The sequence below is a fragment of the Ornithorhynchus anatinus genome, chromosome 1 (assembly GCF_004115215.2).
Source record: "Ornithorhynchus anatinus isolate Pmale09 chromosome 1, mOrnAna1.pri.v4, whole genome shotgun sequence".
Classification (NCBI taxonomy): Eukaryota; Metazoa; Chordata; class Mammalia; order Monotremata; family Ornithorhynchidae; genus Ornithorhynchus; species Ornithorhynchus anatinus.
The window spans coordinates 31,255,297-31,270,177 of record NC_041728.1 but is presented as its reverse complement, the minus strand read 5'-3'; the positions used below and the strand labels follow the sequence as shown (position 1 = coordinate 31,270,177).

At 50.8% G+C, this 14,881-nt stretch overlaps 1 protein-coding gene across 3 annotated transcripts; it reads right to left on the bottom strand.

Annotated features, from left to right (window-relative positions):
• Positions 1-592: 592 nt before the first annotated feature.
• Positions 593-14,807, bottom strand: EIF2S1 (eukaryotic translation initiation factor 2 subunit alpha). 3 transcript variants are annotated; one of them, XM_001505310.6, is made up of 9 exons: positions 14,706-14,807; positions 9,333-9,477; positions 7,535-7,776; positions 6,098-6,177; positions 4,175-4,326; positions 3,547-3,653; positions 2,631-2,728; positions 1,620-1,763; positions 593-1,156 (listed from the first exon to the last, which is right to left on the bottom strand). In XM_001505310.6, exons 3-9 carry the CDS (start codon positions 7,773-7,775, stop codon positions 1,031-1,033), a joined length of 948 nt encoding a protein of 315 aa, XP_001505360.1. In that variant the 5' UTR covers position 7,776; positions 9,333-9,477; positions 14,706-14,807; the 3' UTR covers positions 593-1,030. The 3 variants fall into 3 exon arrangements, with proteins under 3 accessions (XP_001505360.1, XP_028916436.1, XP_028916426.1); XM_029060603.2 differs by lacking the exon at positions 14,706-14,807 and adding an exon at positions 14,498-14,518; XM_029060593.2 differs by lacking the exon at positions 14,706-14,807 and adding an exon at positions 14,422-14,444.
• Between the last annotated feature and the right edge of the window lie 74 nt (positions 14,808-14,881).

The following is a 14,881-nucleotide window of genomic DNA, read 5'->3' as shown; positions in this document are numbered from 1 at the left end:
GGTGGTCTGGAGACACCGTCGAAATATTTAATTGGCTTTTGGGGACCCCCATCATTAGACTTTGAAAGCCCACCTCCCCCCAAGATTTGACATCCAAACTTCAACTTCCATCGCTGTCGGGATTTCCCAGAAACAGTATTTTCCTTCCTGCTCCCTTCCCAGAGGGGGGGAATCTTCTGTTTATGTTCTCTAACACAGTCATGTTTCCCTAGTTTAGGAGTTAAACCCTTTTCCTTCTTGGAATGTCAATTGCCAGGTGCTCACATAGCTGGCCTTTGTAGTTTTTTTTTTTTAACGGTATTTATTAAGCGCCACTATGTGCCAGGCACTGTACTAAGTGGTGGGGTACACACAAGCCTGGGGTTTACGTCAATCTTCACCTCCGTTTTACAGATAACAGAGGCACGGAGAAGCGAAGTGACTTGCCCAAGCTCACACAGCAGACAACACGGATTGGAACCCAGATCCTCACTCTAATCACCAGGCCGCACTGCCTAGTTCTGGCCTAAGAGCAGAAAGAGAAAGCAGTCTCCGCCTCCCCGTTCTCCTTTGATCTGGAACGCTTCCAACAGGTGACAAGAAGGAAGAAAGGTCCGCTTACATATCCCGGAAATTTATTGAATGTTCGGCTTGAATACAATGCATGGAGAGGGGCTGGGATCGCTTAGTTTTGGTGCTCCAGGGAGGCTTCAAAACCTCCGAGCTGCAGGGGTCTGTCAATCAGGAGGAGTTAGACATAAAAGTGTTAGCCCAGTTCGTACAGCCGGTCAACCTCAGCTGGCATGGTTTTCGTCTCGAGCAAAACTAGGCCACTCCCTTTAAAAGAGCTCAGGGAATGGAAGCTACCGTGTAAAAGTAGCTGACATTTGGGAGAGCATTTCGGATGCTGGTCTGTTGGAACATTTAAATACCTCAAAATAAAAAATACTCGGCTTTTGAAGTTTTCAATACTGGAAAACTTTCAAGTCTAGGGTGGCTACAGCCAGGAGGGCCGCTCTGTTCCTCGGGTTGAACTGGTTTTCCCGAGGAGTTAATCTTCGGCCTTGGCCTCCATTTCTTCAGCATCATCGTCTCCGTCCACTTCGGCGTTTTCCCGCTCGAGCCGCTCCAGTTGTCTCGCTAGCTCCGTTTCGTCTGTATCTGTGACCACCTTGGGCTGTGGAAGCAGGAAGAGATACAGGTCTTTCTTTTTTATCCTTTCACTTAAGAGAGCTGAGTGACATATTAACAGGAGATACATCCATCCCACTGATCTTCGCTGCCTGAGTGCCTACCCGCGAACAGGTCTTTCAAACAGCTTTTTTGGGACTAACTTTTTTATAGGACCGATGACCAGCTCAACTCTGGCTAACGTTGTCAGCAGTTATCAAAGAGAGAGGTCAAGAGTTTTTCAGGTTTAGGGGGTTGTGGGAGTCAGTGTCCTTAAGGAAGCTAGTGTTGCAAAGTCAAAACTGATGTGCTGCACAGCTGAAACGTGTAAAAATTTAGAAATTTGGGGACTACTGTGTGTCTCAGGTGTCCTCAGTCGAGGACTGCTGGCAGGTGTTTTTTGGGTAAGAGAGTGGAGGGTGCACCGAAGGGACCGACTCGGTGGAAAACGCCCCCTCCGCCAAGCTCACCTCCATCTGCACATTGAAGACACCCCGCTTCTCCTCGATCTTTTCTTTGATCACAGTCATGGCTTGATTGAGGACAGAGAGGCCTTCCGTCCTCTCCAGTGTCGTTGTGGTCATCACGTATCGGGGAGGGGCGATCAGATTAATCTAAAAAAGAGGAAACAATCAGGGATGCAGACTACGGTCAAAAAGCACCCAAGAGTCTTCTTTTACAGTGCTAAGTCATCAAAATATATTGGACGGTGGCTGCCTTTTCCGACTTTCCTTCTGCTTACTAAGCTTAGGGGTCATCAAGCAGAGCTTTGAAAAAAATCATTCCTCCACAACGAAATCAATCTCCATTCAGGATCAGACTGTTCGAATTGTAGCAGCGTGGCCTAGTGAAAAGAGCACCGAGAGGACCTGGGTTCTAATTCTGGTACTGTCACTCTCCCACTCTGCGACCTCGGGCAAGTCCCTTGACTTCTCTACGTCTCGATTTCCTTATCTGTAAAGTCATGGTAAAACGCTCATTCTCCCTTTCTTCCTCAGAATGTGAGCCCCCGAGGGACAAGGACTATATTTGATCTGAATCTACCCTGGAGATCAGTACACTGCCAGACACATAGTAAACTTGTCCCCTCGGACTCGCTCCCTCTGGTCCCCCCACCTCCCCGGCACTTATGTACATATCTATAATTCTATTTATTTACATTAATGCCTGCATCCTTTTTTCGATGTCTGTCTCCCCGCCTCTACACTGTAAGCCCACTATGGGCAGGGATCGTCTCTCTTTATTGCTGAATTGTACTTTCCAAGCACTTAGTACGGTGCTCTGCACACAGTAAGCGCTCAATAAATCCGACTGAAGTAAGCGCTTAAACACCACTATTTTCTTGTAAAACAACAGCGATTCCACAGTCAGGGTAGGATTTCCCTGGGCTTCATCAGAATGAGGTAGACACTCTGGATTTTAACGTAACTGTTTTTTACCGAATGCCTTCTGTCAACATCTCCGTTGAGGCAGCCACTCACCTTGATTGGCATAGTTTCTGTGGAACAGTTCAGACCTGCCCTCAGGGCTTCTTTCACAGCATCAATACCCTCATATCCATAACAGGCCACTTCAATATCTACGAAAAGATCATCGCGAAGAATACTGAATTCTCAAATGTTCACAATAGCTTTCACATTTAGAACAGGCTGTGTTTTGTTTTCAAGCTATTTCCCCCACGTACTTCAGAATCATCCTATTTCAATTAGAGTTGCAGTTTACACCTTTTTATATCTAATTTAGTCTTCGAGCCTCTCACCTAGAAGAAAAAGACAGCTCTTATCTCATCCACTTCAAGCTTTCCAATTAATAAAGCAATAGAGATGAAGATCTATGTGGCGGCCTACAGTTTAATGTACTACGACAGACTTCCTGAAAGCGGTAAGTCTATTTTTATAGCAATTCCATGGCTGAAAATTCTGCAACTGAACAATCTCCAGATTTGGGAGGTTACATTTTGACACTGTTTGTGTTCCCCTTCAAACAGGAGGGAATGATGAGGTACTGCTTTTTATAGCCACTGAGGCTACGCTCGTCCTTCAGGAGAGTAGGGGATGCCTTGTGCTGTTCAGGAAATACCAAGCATGGAGAGCACTTAGATTTCTTAGAAACAGGAGGGAAGAAAAACTCTAGCCAAACCCACCGTTCTCTGGGTTTAAATTTAAATTTTTGTCTGACAGACACAAAGGGGTACTGGGAAATGTACTTCTTGATCGAATTAGAGGAAAGACGGGGACCCTCTTTGGTAGCCACGAAATCCCCGACTATTCCTACTTAAAAACAACGAGAGGAACTTTTTATAAAATTTGCTCAGTTACATGACCTTAAAGAACCAGTGCTACAAAATAGACTTTCACTGAGTCCAAGGTCTTACGTGTTCTTAACCTCAATATTCACCTGCTCGGATTTTGACAGCCTGTGGTGTCAAGCGCCTATTTATGTTGTCAATCAGCACACGCCGCTCATCTTCATTTAGATCTAGTCCATCGAGGATAGAAGGGTCTCTGAAAGGGAAACAAGGAAAAAAATAAGCCTGAGGGCAGATAGGCACCTGGAAAGCAACAGTATTACAATTAAAGCATTTAGGGAAGACAGGTGGCGTGGTCCTGTCTGCTGATGCTTCCGCTGTTTTCCGTGTCCACCTCAGTCAATATGAGCACTAAGTCAATTCTCTGAATTTTCACAAAGTGATTTTTAACGGACCCTCTAGAAAAGAATGTCCATCATTTTTCAATTCAGAGATGCATAAAATACCATTTCTTTTCAGACCAAAGGGAGAAGGTGGAGCTCTCTCCTTTAGCCGGAGGCCCAGGGGAGGTAGCTTTAAATAATGCTTTTCTCTCCCCACTTCCAACTCAAAGAGTTACACGTGGCTCCAAGAAGAGCCAGACAGGGCCCTAGAGACATAGTTCGCAGACCCCCAGTCTAGGGTTATCAATTTTGAACGCAGCCCCCTCTCCCGCCCGGAATCCTCCTCGCCTTCCTCCCCCCCAGAGGCGGAAACGGAATCGAGAAGCATCCTTACGAGACTGCGTGCTTAAAGGCATCGTAAGCACCGTATCCTGGCCTTTTGTACTTGTCATCGAAGACCCAGGCAGTTCTCTGGAACAGGCTTTCCAACTGTTCATCCTTGGTGTACTCCAACACTTCGGCAACGTGGCGAAGGATACTATAAACCTAGTACAAAAGGGGAAGAAAAGATGAGAAGATGTGTTTGACGACTGCCGTAAAACAGGCTGCTGGAGCTCCAATAAAATCCGGGCTCTTGCCACAGCTGAGGGCAGCAGAGAAGAGCCTGAGGGACACGAGGAAATGAGGTGGGAAGGAAAAGGAGCCACGACGCGAAGACCCACAGGGAGTCGTCTTTGCCCCCCGAGTTGGGACAAGTGAGAAGGAAAACCTGGGAAAGGGGTAAAAACTCCCAACAGCCTTGTCCCCTCCGCCCCCACCCATGATGCGTAGATCTCCGGTGGGTTGGGTTTCTGGCACCTACACTTCTTTTCCCTAAGATGGACTGGTAGGGAACAAGCCAGGATTCATTTTACCCAAACTCTGGATTTAAAAAAGCTTTGTCAGTCGGCCAGCAGGTCTCCTCCGGGAGCCTTCCCATAGTTAATCTCTAATCTCCCCACTTTACCACCCCCGACTGGCACTGCACCCCATCCCTGCACCCTAAGCATCACTACAACTCTGCAGCCCTCCTCGTGTACATCTTACATCTCCTCCGAGGGGCCTTCTCCGGCTAAGCCCACGTCTCCCCAACCTCTCTTCAGCACTTGGATCCCCTTAAGTGCTTCATAACCGCCCCACAGTACCTAAGTATATACCTCTCTAATTATTTTAATGTCTCTGTCCCCTTCTAGACGGTAAGCTCGCTGTACTGTACTGCCGTACTGTATTCTCCCAAGCGCTTAGTACGATGCTCTGCACAGAGTAAGTGCTCAATATATACCATTGACCGATGGATTGTTTTAAAGTTTCCTCTTTTAGGGTTTCTCCTTGAGGATGAGGGATAAAATGAAGGTGAATACAAAAAAGAATATTTCACTTCCTTCCTTGTTTCTCCTCAGTGAAATACAAACACTTGGTGTGTGGGGGTGGGAGGGTGTCGCCGAGCCATCTCCCTTGGTTTTAATGCAAAATTCTACCAGTCCATTTCTTACAGAGCAAGACTAGTCATTCCCTTACTCTGAAAAGGTGTTCGTTCAGCAATGAAAACAGAGATGAACTCTCCTTTTTGCTGGTAAAATGGACACCTCAACTCCCTTACGCAAGGGAGTAAGCTGCTGCTAAAACTGGTCAAAAAATAGGATTTTCAGCACATTTTCAAAAGGTTACACATTTTTACCTAGCGACCGGACAGAGCTCAGAATCTCTACTATGCCCTCGCCTTCCCCAACTATGTCCTTGTTTTCTCTTCTCCCCCTTTGGCACCATCCTTGCGCTTGAATACGCACCCTTTTTTCACCCCACCCTCAACAATCTGTTTTTATATATTCCAACAATTATTTTTTTTATATTCGTGTCCATCTCCCCCTCTAGACTATAAGTTCCTTGTGGGCAAGGAACATGTTTACCAACTCTTATTATTGAACTCTCCCAAGCACTCAGAACAGTGGTCTTCACAAGGTAAGCTCTCAAAAAATATGATTGATTGATGGATCAAGTCAGCGATGGCTAAGAATATATTTATGTATATAATCAATCGTTCATTCAGTAGTACTTATTGAACGCTTATTATGTGCAGAGCACTGTACTAAGGGCTTGGAATGTACAATTCGGCAACAGATACAGACAATCTCTGACCACTGAAGGGCTTACAGTCTAATCTGGGGAGACAGACAGACAGACAAAAACAATAGCAATAAATAGAATCAAGAATTATGTAAATACTGACTCGCTGTTTAGCACAAAATCCTGGAGTAGGCCGTTCAAAAAGTTAACTTACAGTTTTTGATTTGGTGAACTTATCTTCACATTTAATTGCCTCCTCTGGAGAAACTCTTCTTTTTGACAGGTCAATATAACCTAATGAAAGAATTTTGAAAAATTAGCATTGCCGTGATCCAGTGCAGGGATCGGTAACCTTTTTATGCAGAAGGGACGCAGTGTGGCCTAGTGGAAAGAGCACAGGCCCGGGAGTCAGTGGACCTGGGTTCTAATCCCAGCTTCGCCACGTGTCTGCTGTGTGATCTTCGGCAAGTCACTTAACTACCCTGTGCCTCAGTTTCCTTACCTGTAAATTGGGGATAAAGTGCCTGTTCTCCCATTACCCCTTACACTGAGAGCCCTCTGCGGACAAGGGACTAGGTCCAACCATACCCAAATAGTAAAGGCATCCTGCTCTCCATTTAGCATTGCTTAAGGTGCTAATATCATAAAACCTTATTTGTGTAGTGCTTTTCATTATAAACCTTTTTTTACGGAGAAGAACGAACTAAGAGCAGACTATGAATCAAAATGTCTAGGGGCCCAGTGTCAAGTTAAGTATCAGGGCACAAGAGTGCCCCGTGACAGAAAAGGGCTTCTTAATGATTACTCGGTCCCAGTGTTTTGGTCCCAGTTCCGGAAAGATGGAAAAACTGACCCGAGAACCCCGTAAATTATGACAATAAGAGGAAAGCGCTTCAAAGCGCACAAGTGCGACTTTCCTAGCAGACTGAGGAAGTATATCCACAACGTCGTGTCTCCGGAGTAGCCGTGTAGCCTGGTTGACAGAACCCAAGACCGGAGTCGGGAAACCTGGCTTGGAATCCTGTCTCTGCCACCGGCCTGCTGTGTGAGTTGGGGCAAGTCACTTAACTTCTTATCTCAGTTCCCTCATCTGTAAACTGGGGATGAAATAACTGCCCTCCCGCCCTAAAGACCGCAAACCCTGGGCAAGGCAGGGTCTGTGTCTGATCGGGTTATCCTTTACTCTACTCTGCCATCTGGCCCACTGCTTGGCAGATGGAAAGGGCCAAATGAATACCACAATTACTGCTATTATCACCTGTCAATTTAGATCACCTCCCCAGCCATTCTGTTTGAAATGGAGATTGCCGTTTTCTAGAAGGTTCTCTAGAGCCCCATTTAGAACAGAGCCCCAGAAAGAGGGTGTGCCAGATGGAAAACTAAGGTGACGGTGCGGGGCACGGAACGCCGGGCCTTCCGGCCCCTTCTCGTTCGACTCTGCGATTCAGCCCGGGCAGGGTCCCATCGCCCGGCTTTTCAAAGAAAGAGAAAAAGCCAAGTCGGAGACTCCATACGGACAGGAAATCGTTGCACTCCCAGAGCTCCAATGCTTTGGAGACGGGGCAGACCGTCCCCTATAAAAGGTAGAGAGACCAGGTGGCCTAATCATAGATCCGATTCCCCGAATCGGGGGGCCTCGGGTGGGTTTTACCTTTCTCTTTGTCAACTCTGATGACGACCACGCACTCGTTCCTGCCGATGCGGATGAGTTTGTTGATGGAGCGGATGCGCCTCCTGGACAGCTCGCTGAGGAGAATCATGCCCTCGATGTTGTTGTATTCCAGGAGGCTGACGTAGGCGCCCATTTCCGCGATCGATCTGACGTTGACCATCACGACATCTTCCACCTCGGGAAATTTGTGCTGATAGAATCTACAACTTAGGCCCGGCATTCTGCAATTGAAGCGAGAATTATTTAAACGCTCGGACAAGAGATGGCAGCGCTCAATCTTTTAAGCTGTCAGTGGGGCAGTGAGCGTGTCTACTGACTCTGTTGTACGGTACTCTCTCAAGCGCTTCGTACACTGCTCTGCACATGGTAAGCTCTCAATAAATACCACCAACGGACTTCTAAGATCCTAACACCGGAGAGGAGAAGAGATACGTGCTCACCGACAACATTTTAAAAGCATACTTTTATTTTCTTCCAGGAAAACCAGTGATTAATGAAACTGACCTATGAACTGTAATTCACACTGCACAATTCCGTACAAAACAGAGGAAGATATGGTTTCGGTTTTTGACGGTATTTGTTAAACGCTTACCGTGTACCAGGCACTGCACTAAATGTCGGGGTAGATACAAACTGAGTTTGGCCCCAGGCCCTGCCCCACAGGGGGCTCACAGCTTAAGCAGGAGGGAGAATTGGTATTGAAACTCCATCTTCCCTGCCCCATGGGGGCTCACAGTCTAAGCAGGAGAGAGGACTGGTATTGAAACCCCATTTTACAGATGAGGGAACTGAAGCAGAGAAATTAAGTGACTCGCCTAAGGACACCCAGCAGGACAAGTGACAGAGCTGGGATTAGAACCCGGGTCCTGATTCCCAGGCCCGTGTTCTTTCTACTAGGTCACACTGCGAAAATCAGTCTAAATGACAATGAGAGGAAATGTTTTAATCTTACTTCGGCCAACAACTTGGGAATGCGGGTGGCTTTTACGTACCCACATATGCACCAACATATATCCACGAATTTCATAATATCACCACCTTAAGCAATACTAAATGGGCACCTTCACTGTTCTAATACACCTGTCCCCAACTTCTCTGGCGGCATTGGGATCTCGAGGTCCCAAGATCAGGGGATTTCATACCTCCTCCCCTTCCCCTAATTTCAAGGGGCTTTTCAGAATAGCCACACCTCGTCCTCTCCAATCTGCACAAAGAGTTCAAATGCTGTAGTCTGAAAACTAAAAAGAACTACAGTTCACAAACCACCAAGATGAATCGCTACCTATCGGCTCCAGCTGGACTCTGAAGAGTTGCATTGCTCGGTCCCCACATTTCACCTGTCCGAAATCCCACAGGGGTGAGAAGGTGGCCAGACCTGCCCTCAAATTTTTAGGCGCCCACACTTTATCCTTACTGTTAGACCAAACGTTCACGTCCCGAGTAGTTATTCTCAGCTACTTAAACTTCTTTTCCTTTCCACACTACTGCCCACCCAAGACAATTTTTCCACGGCATAAAACTGAAGTCTCTGGTCACTTTTAGAGCATTAAATATATACCGCACTTGCTCTCTTTGATCTACCCAAGCTTCTTTCGGCACCAACCCCCGCTCCCACACCCAACAGTGAAATTACATTTAGGAAGCCACATATCTTTCTCATAAATACCACAAGGGCAGAGTCTCAAGGTAAGACCTGTAAGGTGTTTAATTGCACGGCAGAAATCCCAGAATGCTTTTAAATAAAGAGTTTTAAGAGGGGCAGGTTGAAGTCATTTACTTGTATGCTGCTGGTCACTCGAAATTCACTTCCTTGGTCCGTAGGAACCACTCCCGATCGTTTTATAATAATTGAGGCCTCGCTGTCGTCTCTGATGGAGGAACAAATGGGCAGCCTTGAAGATGACTCAATTTGGCCTCAGATTCTGTAACACCACATCGGCCCAGGGAAAAACAATGAAAACATACATTAATAAAGCAGGGATTTTTAAAATACGATACTCTCCTGCCTAAGTATAGGCAAAAACAGATAAACAATGTAGAAAACAGAAACACTTTCTTTTGGGTTGAGCACAAGAGATTCATCAGAGGCCTATTACTGAAGAAGCTGCACGTGTGGGAAACTGGGACGGGTGAGCATTATAGAGTGAATTTTCCTTAACGCATGGTTTTGGCAAGAACGCGACTCCGGTGTGAAAAAGGGGATCTGGCGCATTTGTTTGGAAGTCATCACGTCAAGCCCAAACTGACTTGTGTTGTCAAAAGAACACCCCTAACACCCCCCTGCCCAAAATCCCTAATTGCATTCTGGCCAAAAAGCAGACCGTAAGCACACGCCACATGCTGTGGCAGAACGGAGAGTTCACTTGACATATTTCTTAAGAGTTTACTATGTGCCGGGCACTGTACTAAGCGCTGGGGTAGACACACGGTTGTCAGGTTGGACACAGTCCCTGTCCCACATGGGGCTACCAATCTTAATCCCCATTTTACAGAGGAGGGAACTGAGGCACAGGGAAGTTAAGAAGCTTGCCCAAGGTCACAGAGAAGATACTTAGTGGAGCCAGGAGGGTTAGGAGGGGCAAACATTTGGCCTAAATCCTGGTCTGGACCAACCTCTTTTTGGATGGCAGCTGAATGTGAGCCCCATGAGGGACAGGGACTGTGTCCAGCCTGGTTATCTTGTATTTACCCCCAGGATTCAGTTCAGTGCTTGGCACACAGTAAGTGCTTAACAGACACCAATGTCGTAACAGTAGGACTTTGTATTCCTGGTGAAAGATCTACAAGTTCCAGCAGATTCTGGGGGAAAACCACTTGTAGACCCAGTGAGTACGGAGTGATTATCGTCCATGAATCATTCCCTACCCTGCTGGAGGGAAGTGTGCCAGATGCTGAGCTGGACCCTGCTCCTTCAGGGCATTACTTCAGGACTCTACACACCTGGGCCCAGCTTGGAGGGAAAAATTGCTGCTTCTGGCTTCCCCAGCTCCTAACTCACCTCGTGTGTAAAATGGGACCCGCTTAATACTTATTGGCTTGCACCTGGTCTTCCCACTAGCCTTACGGCAAAGAGTGACAAGGGGGGATTGGGCAAGTGTAGACGGATCATGGAGAACCACCAGGCAAGCACACGTCTTGCGGGTGGGAACTCAAACCTCACCCCTCCTAACCCTCGTTGCCTGAATATTGTTTACTTAACCGGTAAGAGCCCAGAAAAGATGCAATACTACATTTTCAAGGGCAAAGTAGGTGAGTGGGAATGAGATTCTCTCAGAATCACTCACGCTTACGGATGGTCTCGCCGTCAGCGTCAAACCGAAGGACATTTTCAGGCTTTGGTTTGACTTTTTCCTCAAAACAAGCCCAGAGTACAGCTAAAAAGTCCCTTAGAGTGGTAGTATAGTCCTCCCCAGTTTCCCCTCCTGCCAAGAGGAGAGGCGGATGAGAATTTGGGGAGTCCTGCTTGCCGGCCCATAGCACCCCCCCTCCTTGGCCTTGCCCCCAGCAGGGGGAGAATGAGAAACATACCCTGCGCTGGCACACCGGCAAAGGCTTGATAACAATAATAATGATGGTATTTGTTAAGCCCTTACTATGTGCCAAGCACTGTTCTAAGCACTTGGGGGGTGGATACAAGGTAATCAGGTTGTCCCACGTGGGGCTCACAGTCTTAATCCCCATTTTCCAGATGAGGGAAGTGAGGCACAACGAAGTGAAGTGAGTTACCCAACGTCACACAGCTGACAAGTGGCGGAGCGGGATTAGAACCCACGACCTCTGACTCCCAAGCCCGGGCTCTTTCCACCAAGCCACGCTGCTTCTCTAAACACAATAAGCATGAGAGAAGAACGGAAGAAGCCCCACCCACAAGTCCACGTGCACCGTGGCAGGATGCGAGATTTCTGAACTAAATGCTTATAAGTATAATCTAGCACATAAGCATCTTCTGCAAAGGCAGGAGGGGCTTCCACTTCCAACTTCTTCGGCTCACGGCCTTTCGTTTTGCAAGAACTACAGTTTCATGGCTTTTTGTTTTGCTCAAGAATCGTGGACGGCAGAAAACCCTTCGCAAACGCACCCCAGCCTGTCTGAGTCAGATCCCTGGGGTTCGATCACCAACCTAGAAAAGGCAGAGACGTTAGCACAACCGAAGGGGCTTCCAAAGTAGGTGAGAGGGGGATAGTGGCCGCCACAGCACCGTGAAGAGAAATGACGGGCGGTCGAAGAGCCTTATAATTATTCTGATCTCCAGGAGCTGTTAGCAGTAGGTTTAATGAAGTCGGTGACCATAAATGTTTACGCAGCGCTGCCAGCTGGAAGGGAAGCGGCGCGGTGCACGGGGCAGGCCGGAGCCCCGCGGGCTTAGAAGGACCTGGGTCCTACGCCCGGCTCCGCCACTTGTCTGTGCCACCTTGGGCAAGTCCCTTCACTTCCCTGTGCCTCAAGTCACCTCCTCTGTAGAATGGGGCTTAACACTAAGAGTCCCAAGCGGGGACAGGAGTTGTGCCCAACGCGATTAGCTTGGATCTTCTGCTGAACTTAGTACAGAGCCTCTAGACTATAAATTCGCTCTGGCAGGAATGTGTCTGCGAATGGGGTCATACTGTAGTCTCCCAAGCGGAGAAGCAGCATGGCCTAGTGATGACGATGGGATGTGTCAAGCGCTTACTATGTGCCAAGCACCGTTCTAAGCAGTGATGGGGTAGATTCGAGGTCACCAGGTCGTCCCGCAGGGGGCTCACAGTCTTCACCCCCATTTTACAGATGAGGGAACCGAGGCCCAGAGAAGTGAAGCGACTTGCCCAAGGTCACGCTGCAGATAAGCGGCAGGGGCGGGATTAGAACCCATGACCTCCGCCTCCCAAGCCCGGGCTCTTTCCACGAGGCCACGCTGCTTCTCTAGTGGACAGAGCAGGGGCCTGGGAGTCAGAAGGAACCTAAACCCGGCTCCACCCCTTGTCTGCAGTGTGAGCTTGGGCAAGCCCCTTCACTTCTCTGTGCCTCGGTTCCCTCATCTACAAAATGGGGATGAAGACCGTGAGACCCGTGTGGGACAGGGGCTGGGTACCACCCGACTTGCTTGGACCCGCCCCGGCGCTTAGCACAGTGCCTGGCACATACTAAGCACTTAGCACCACCATCACCGTTATTAGTACAGCGATGAGAAGCAGCGTGGCTCGGTGGAAAGAGTGTGGGTTTGGGAGTCAGAGGTCATGGGTTCTAATCCCAGCTCTGCCGCCTGTCAGCTGGGTGACTTTGGGCAAGTCCCTTCACTTCTCTGGGCCTCAGTTTCCTCATCTGGAAAATGGGGAGGAAGACTGTGAGCCCCACGTGGGACAACCTGATCACCCAGCGCTTAGAACAGTGCCTTGCACATAGTAAGCACGTAACAAATACCATCATTATTATAGTAAGTGCTCAATACATACCACTGATTACCTGGCACATAATAAGCACTTACCAATATCATTAGAAACAAACAACAAAAAAGGACAAGTGGCTTAGGGAGCGGGTGTCCTGTCGGTGGGAGTGTGGCCTCCAATGGAGGCCGGGGTCCGCCCGGGGTCCCAGTGGGGTGGAGAGCGAGAGGGGCCCTGGGAGACCCAGGGGGTCTGGCGACCCAGGCCCTCGGGGGGGGCACACGAAGGGACCCAGGGGTCCTGCAGTCCAAGCCTGCAGAGGGACACGAAGGGACCCGGGGGTTCGGCCGCCCAGGCCTCCCAGGGGGTCCTGCAGCCCAGGCCCTTGGGAGGACACGAAAGGACCCTGGGGTTCTGAAGCCCAGTCTCCTGGGGGGGGGGGGGGGCATGAAGGGACCCAGGGGTGCTGCAGCCCAGGCCTCCTGGAGGGTTCAAAGGGACCCAGAGGTCCTGCAGCCCAGGCCCTTAGGGGGACACGAAGGGACCCAGGGGTCCTGCAGCCCCGGCCCTCGGGGGGGGGGGGGGGACATGGAAGGACCCAGGGGTGCTGCAGCCCTGACCCTTAGGGGGACATAAGAGGACCCTGGGGTGCTGCAGCCCAGTCTCTGGGGAGGGTGGGAGAGGGCATGAAAGGACCCAGGAGTCCTGCAGCCCTGACCCTTAGGAGGACATAAAAGGATCCAGGGGCCCTGCAGCCCTGACCCTCAGGAGGACATAAAAGGATCCAGGGGCCCTGCAGCCCTGACCCTCAGGAGGACATAAAAGGATCCAGGGGCCCTGCAGCCCTGACCCTCAGGAGGACATAAAAGGATCCAGGGGCCCTGCAGCCCTGACCCTCAGGAGGACATAAAAGGATCCAGGGGTGCTGCAGCCCAGGCCTCCTGGAGGGTTCAAAGGGACCCAGGGGTCCTGCAGCCCAGGCCCTTGGGGGGACACGAAGGGACCCTGGGGTCCTGCAGCCCTGACCCTTAGGGGGACATAAGAGGACCCTGGGGTGCTGCAACCCAGTCTCCAGGGGAGTGGAAGGGCACATAAAAGGATTCAGAGGTCCTGCAGCACAGGTCTCCCGGGGGGGCATAAAAGGGCCCCGCAGCCCTGACCCTTAGAGGGACATAAAAGGATCCAGGGGGGCTGCAGCCCAGGCCTCCTGGAGGGGGTCAAAGGGACCCAGGAGTCCTGCAGCCCCGGCCCTCGGGGGGGGACACGAAAGGAGGCAGGGTTGCTGCAGCCCTCAGCCTTAGGGAGACACGAACCCCCAAGGGTGCCGCAGCCCAGCGTCCGGTAGGGGGCGCAGGTCGGGGCTGCAGGCGTGGGGCCCGGGGGGCGCGTGACGTCAGCGCCCGCGCTGGGCCGCCCCTCCCCCACCCCCTCCTCCTCCGGGCCGCCCTCCCTCCTTCCCTCCCTCCCTCCCTCCCTCCCTCGGCCCCGCCCGAAGACGGCGCTAACCACCACCCGGCGGCCGCCGCCTCCTGCTCGACCTCGTCGTCCTCCTCCTCCCCCGCCGGCCCGGGCCGCGCCTCACCGTGCAGGCCGCCGCACCGCGCCTGCGCCGGCACCCCTCACCCGGCCCGCGCACGCGCCCCGGGCCTCCCCTTTCCCCCCCCCCTCCCCGACCATAGAGTCGCGGTCCTCCCGGGGCGCCAGAGGCACCCCGAGGGGCGCGGGGGAAGGCCGCTCTATCCCCTTCGCCCCGGAGACCCCCCGTCCGCCGTCCTCCCCGGAGCCCGTACCTCTCTGCCTCGGGCTTCCCCCCCCCCGGCCGCGAGACGAGGGCAGGGCGGCGGACGCGTGATGGCCGCTGCCGAGAGAACGCGAGACCTCCCCGCCGGCCGGGCCGTGACGAACATCCGGGTCCCCGCTCCCACCTCGGGCCCGGGCGCCGCTACCGGAACCGGAAACGCGTCAC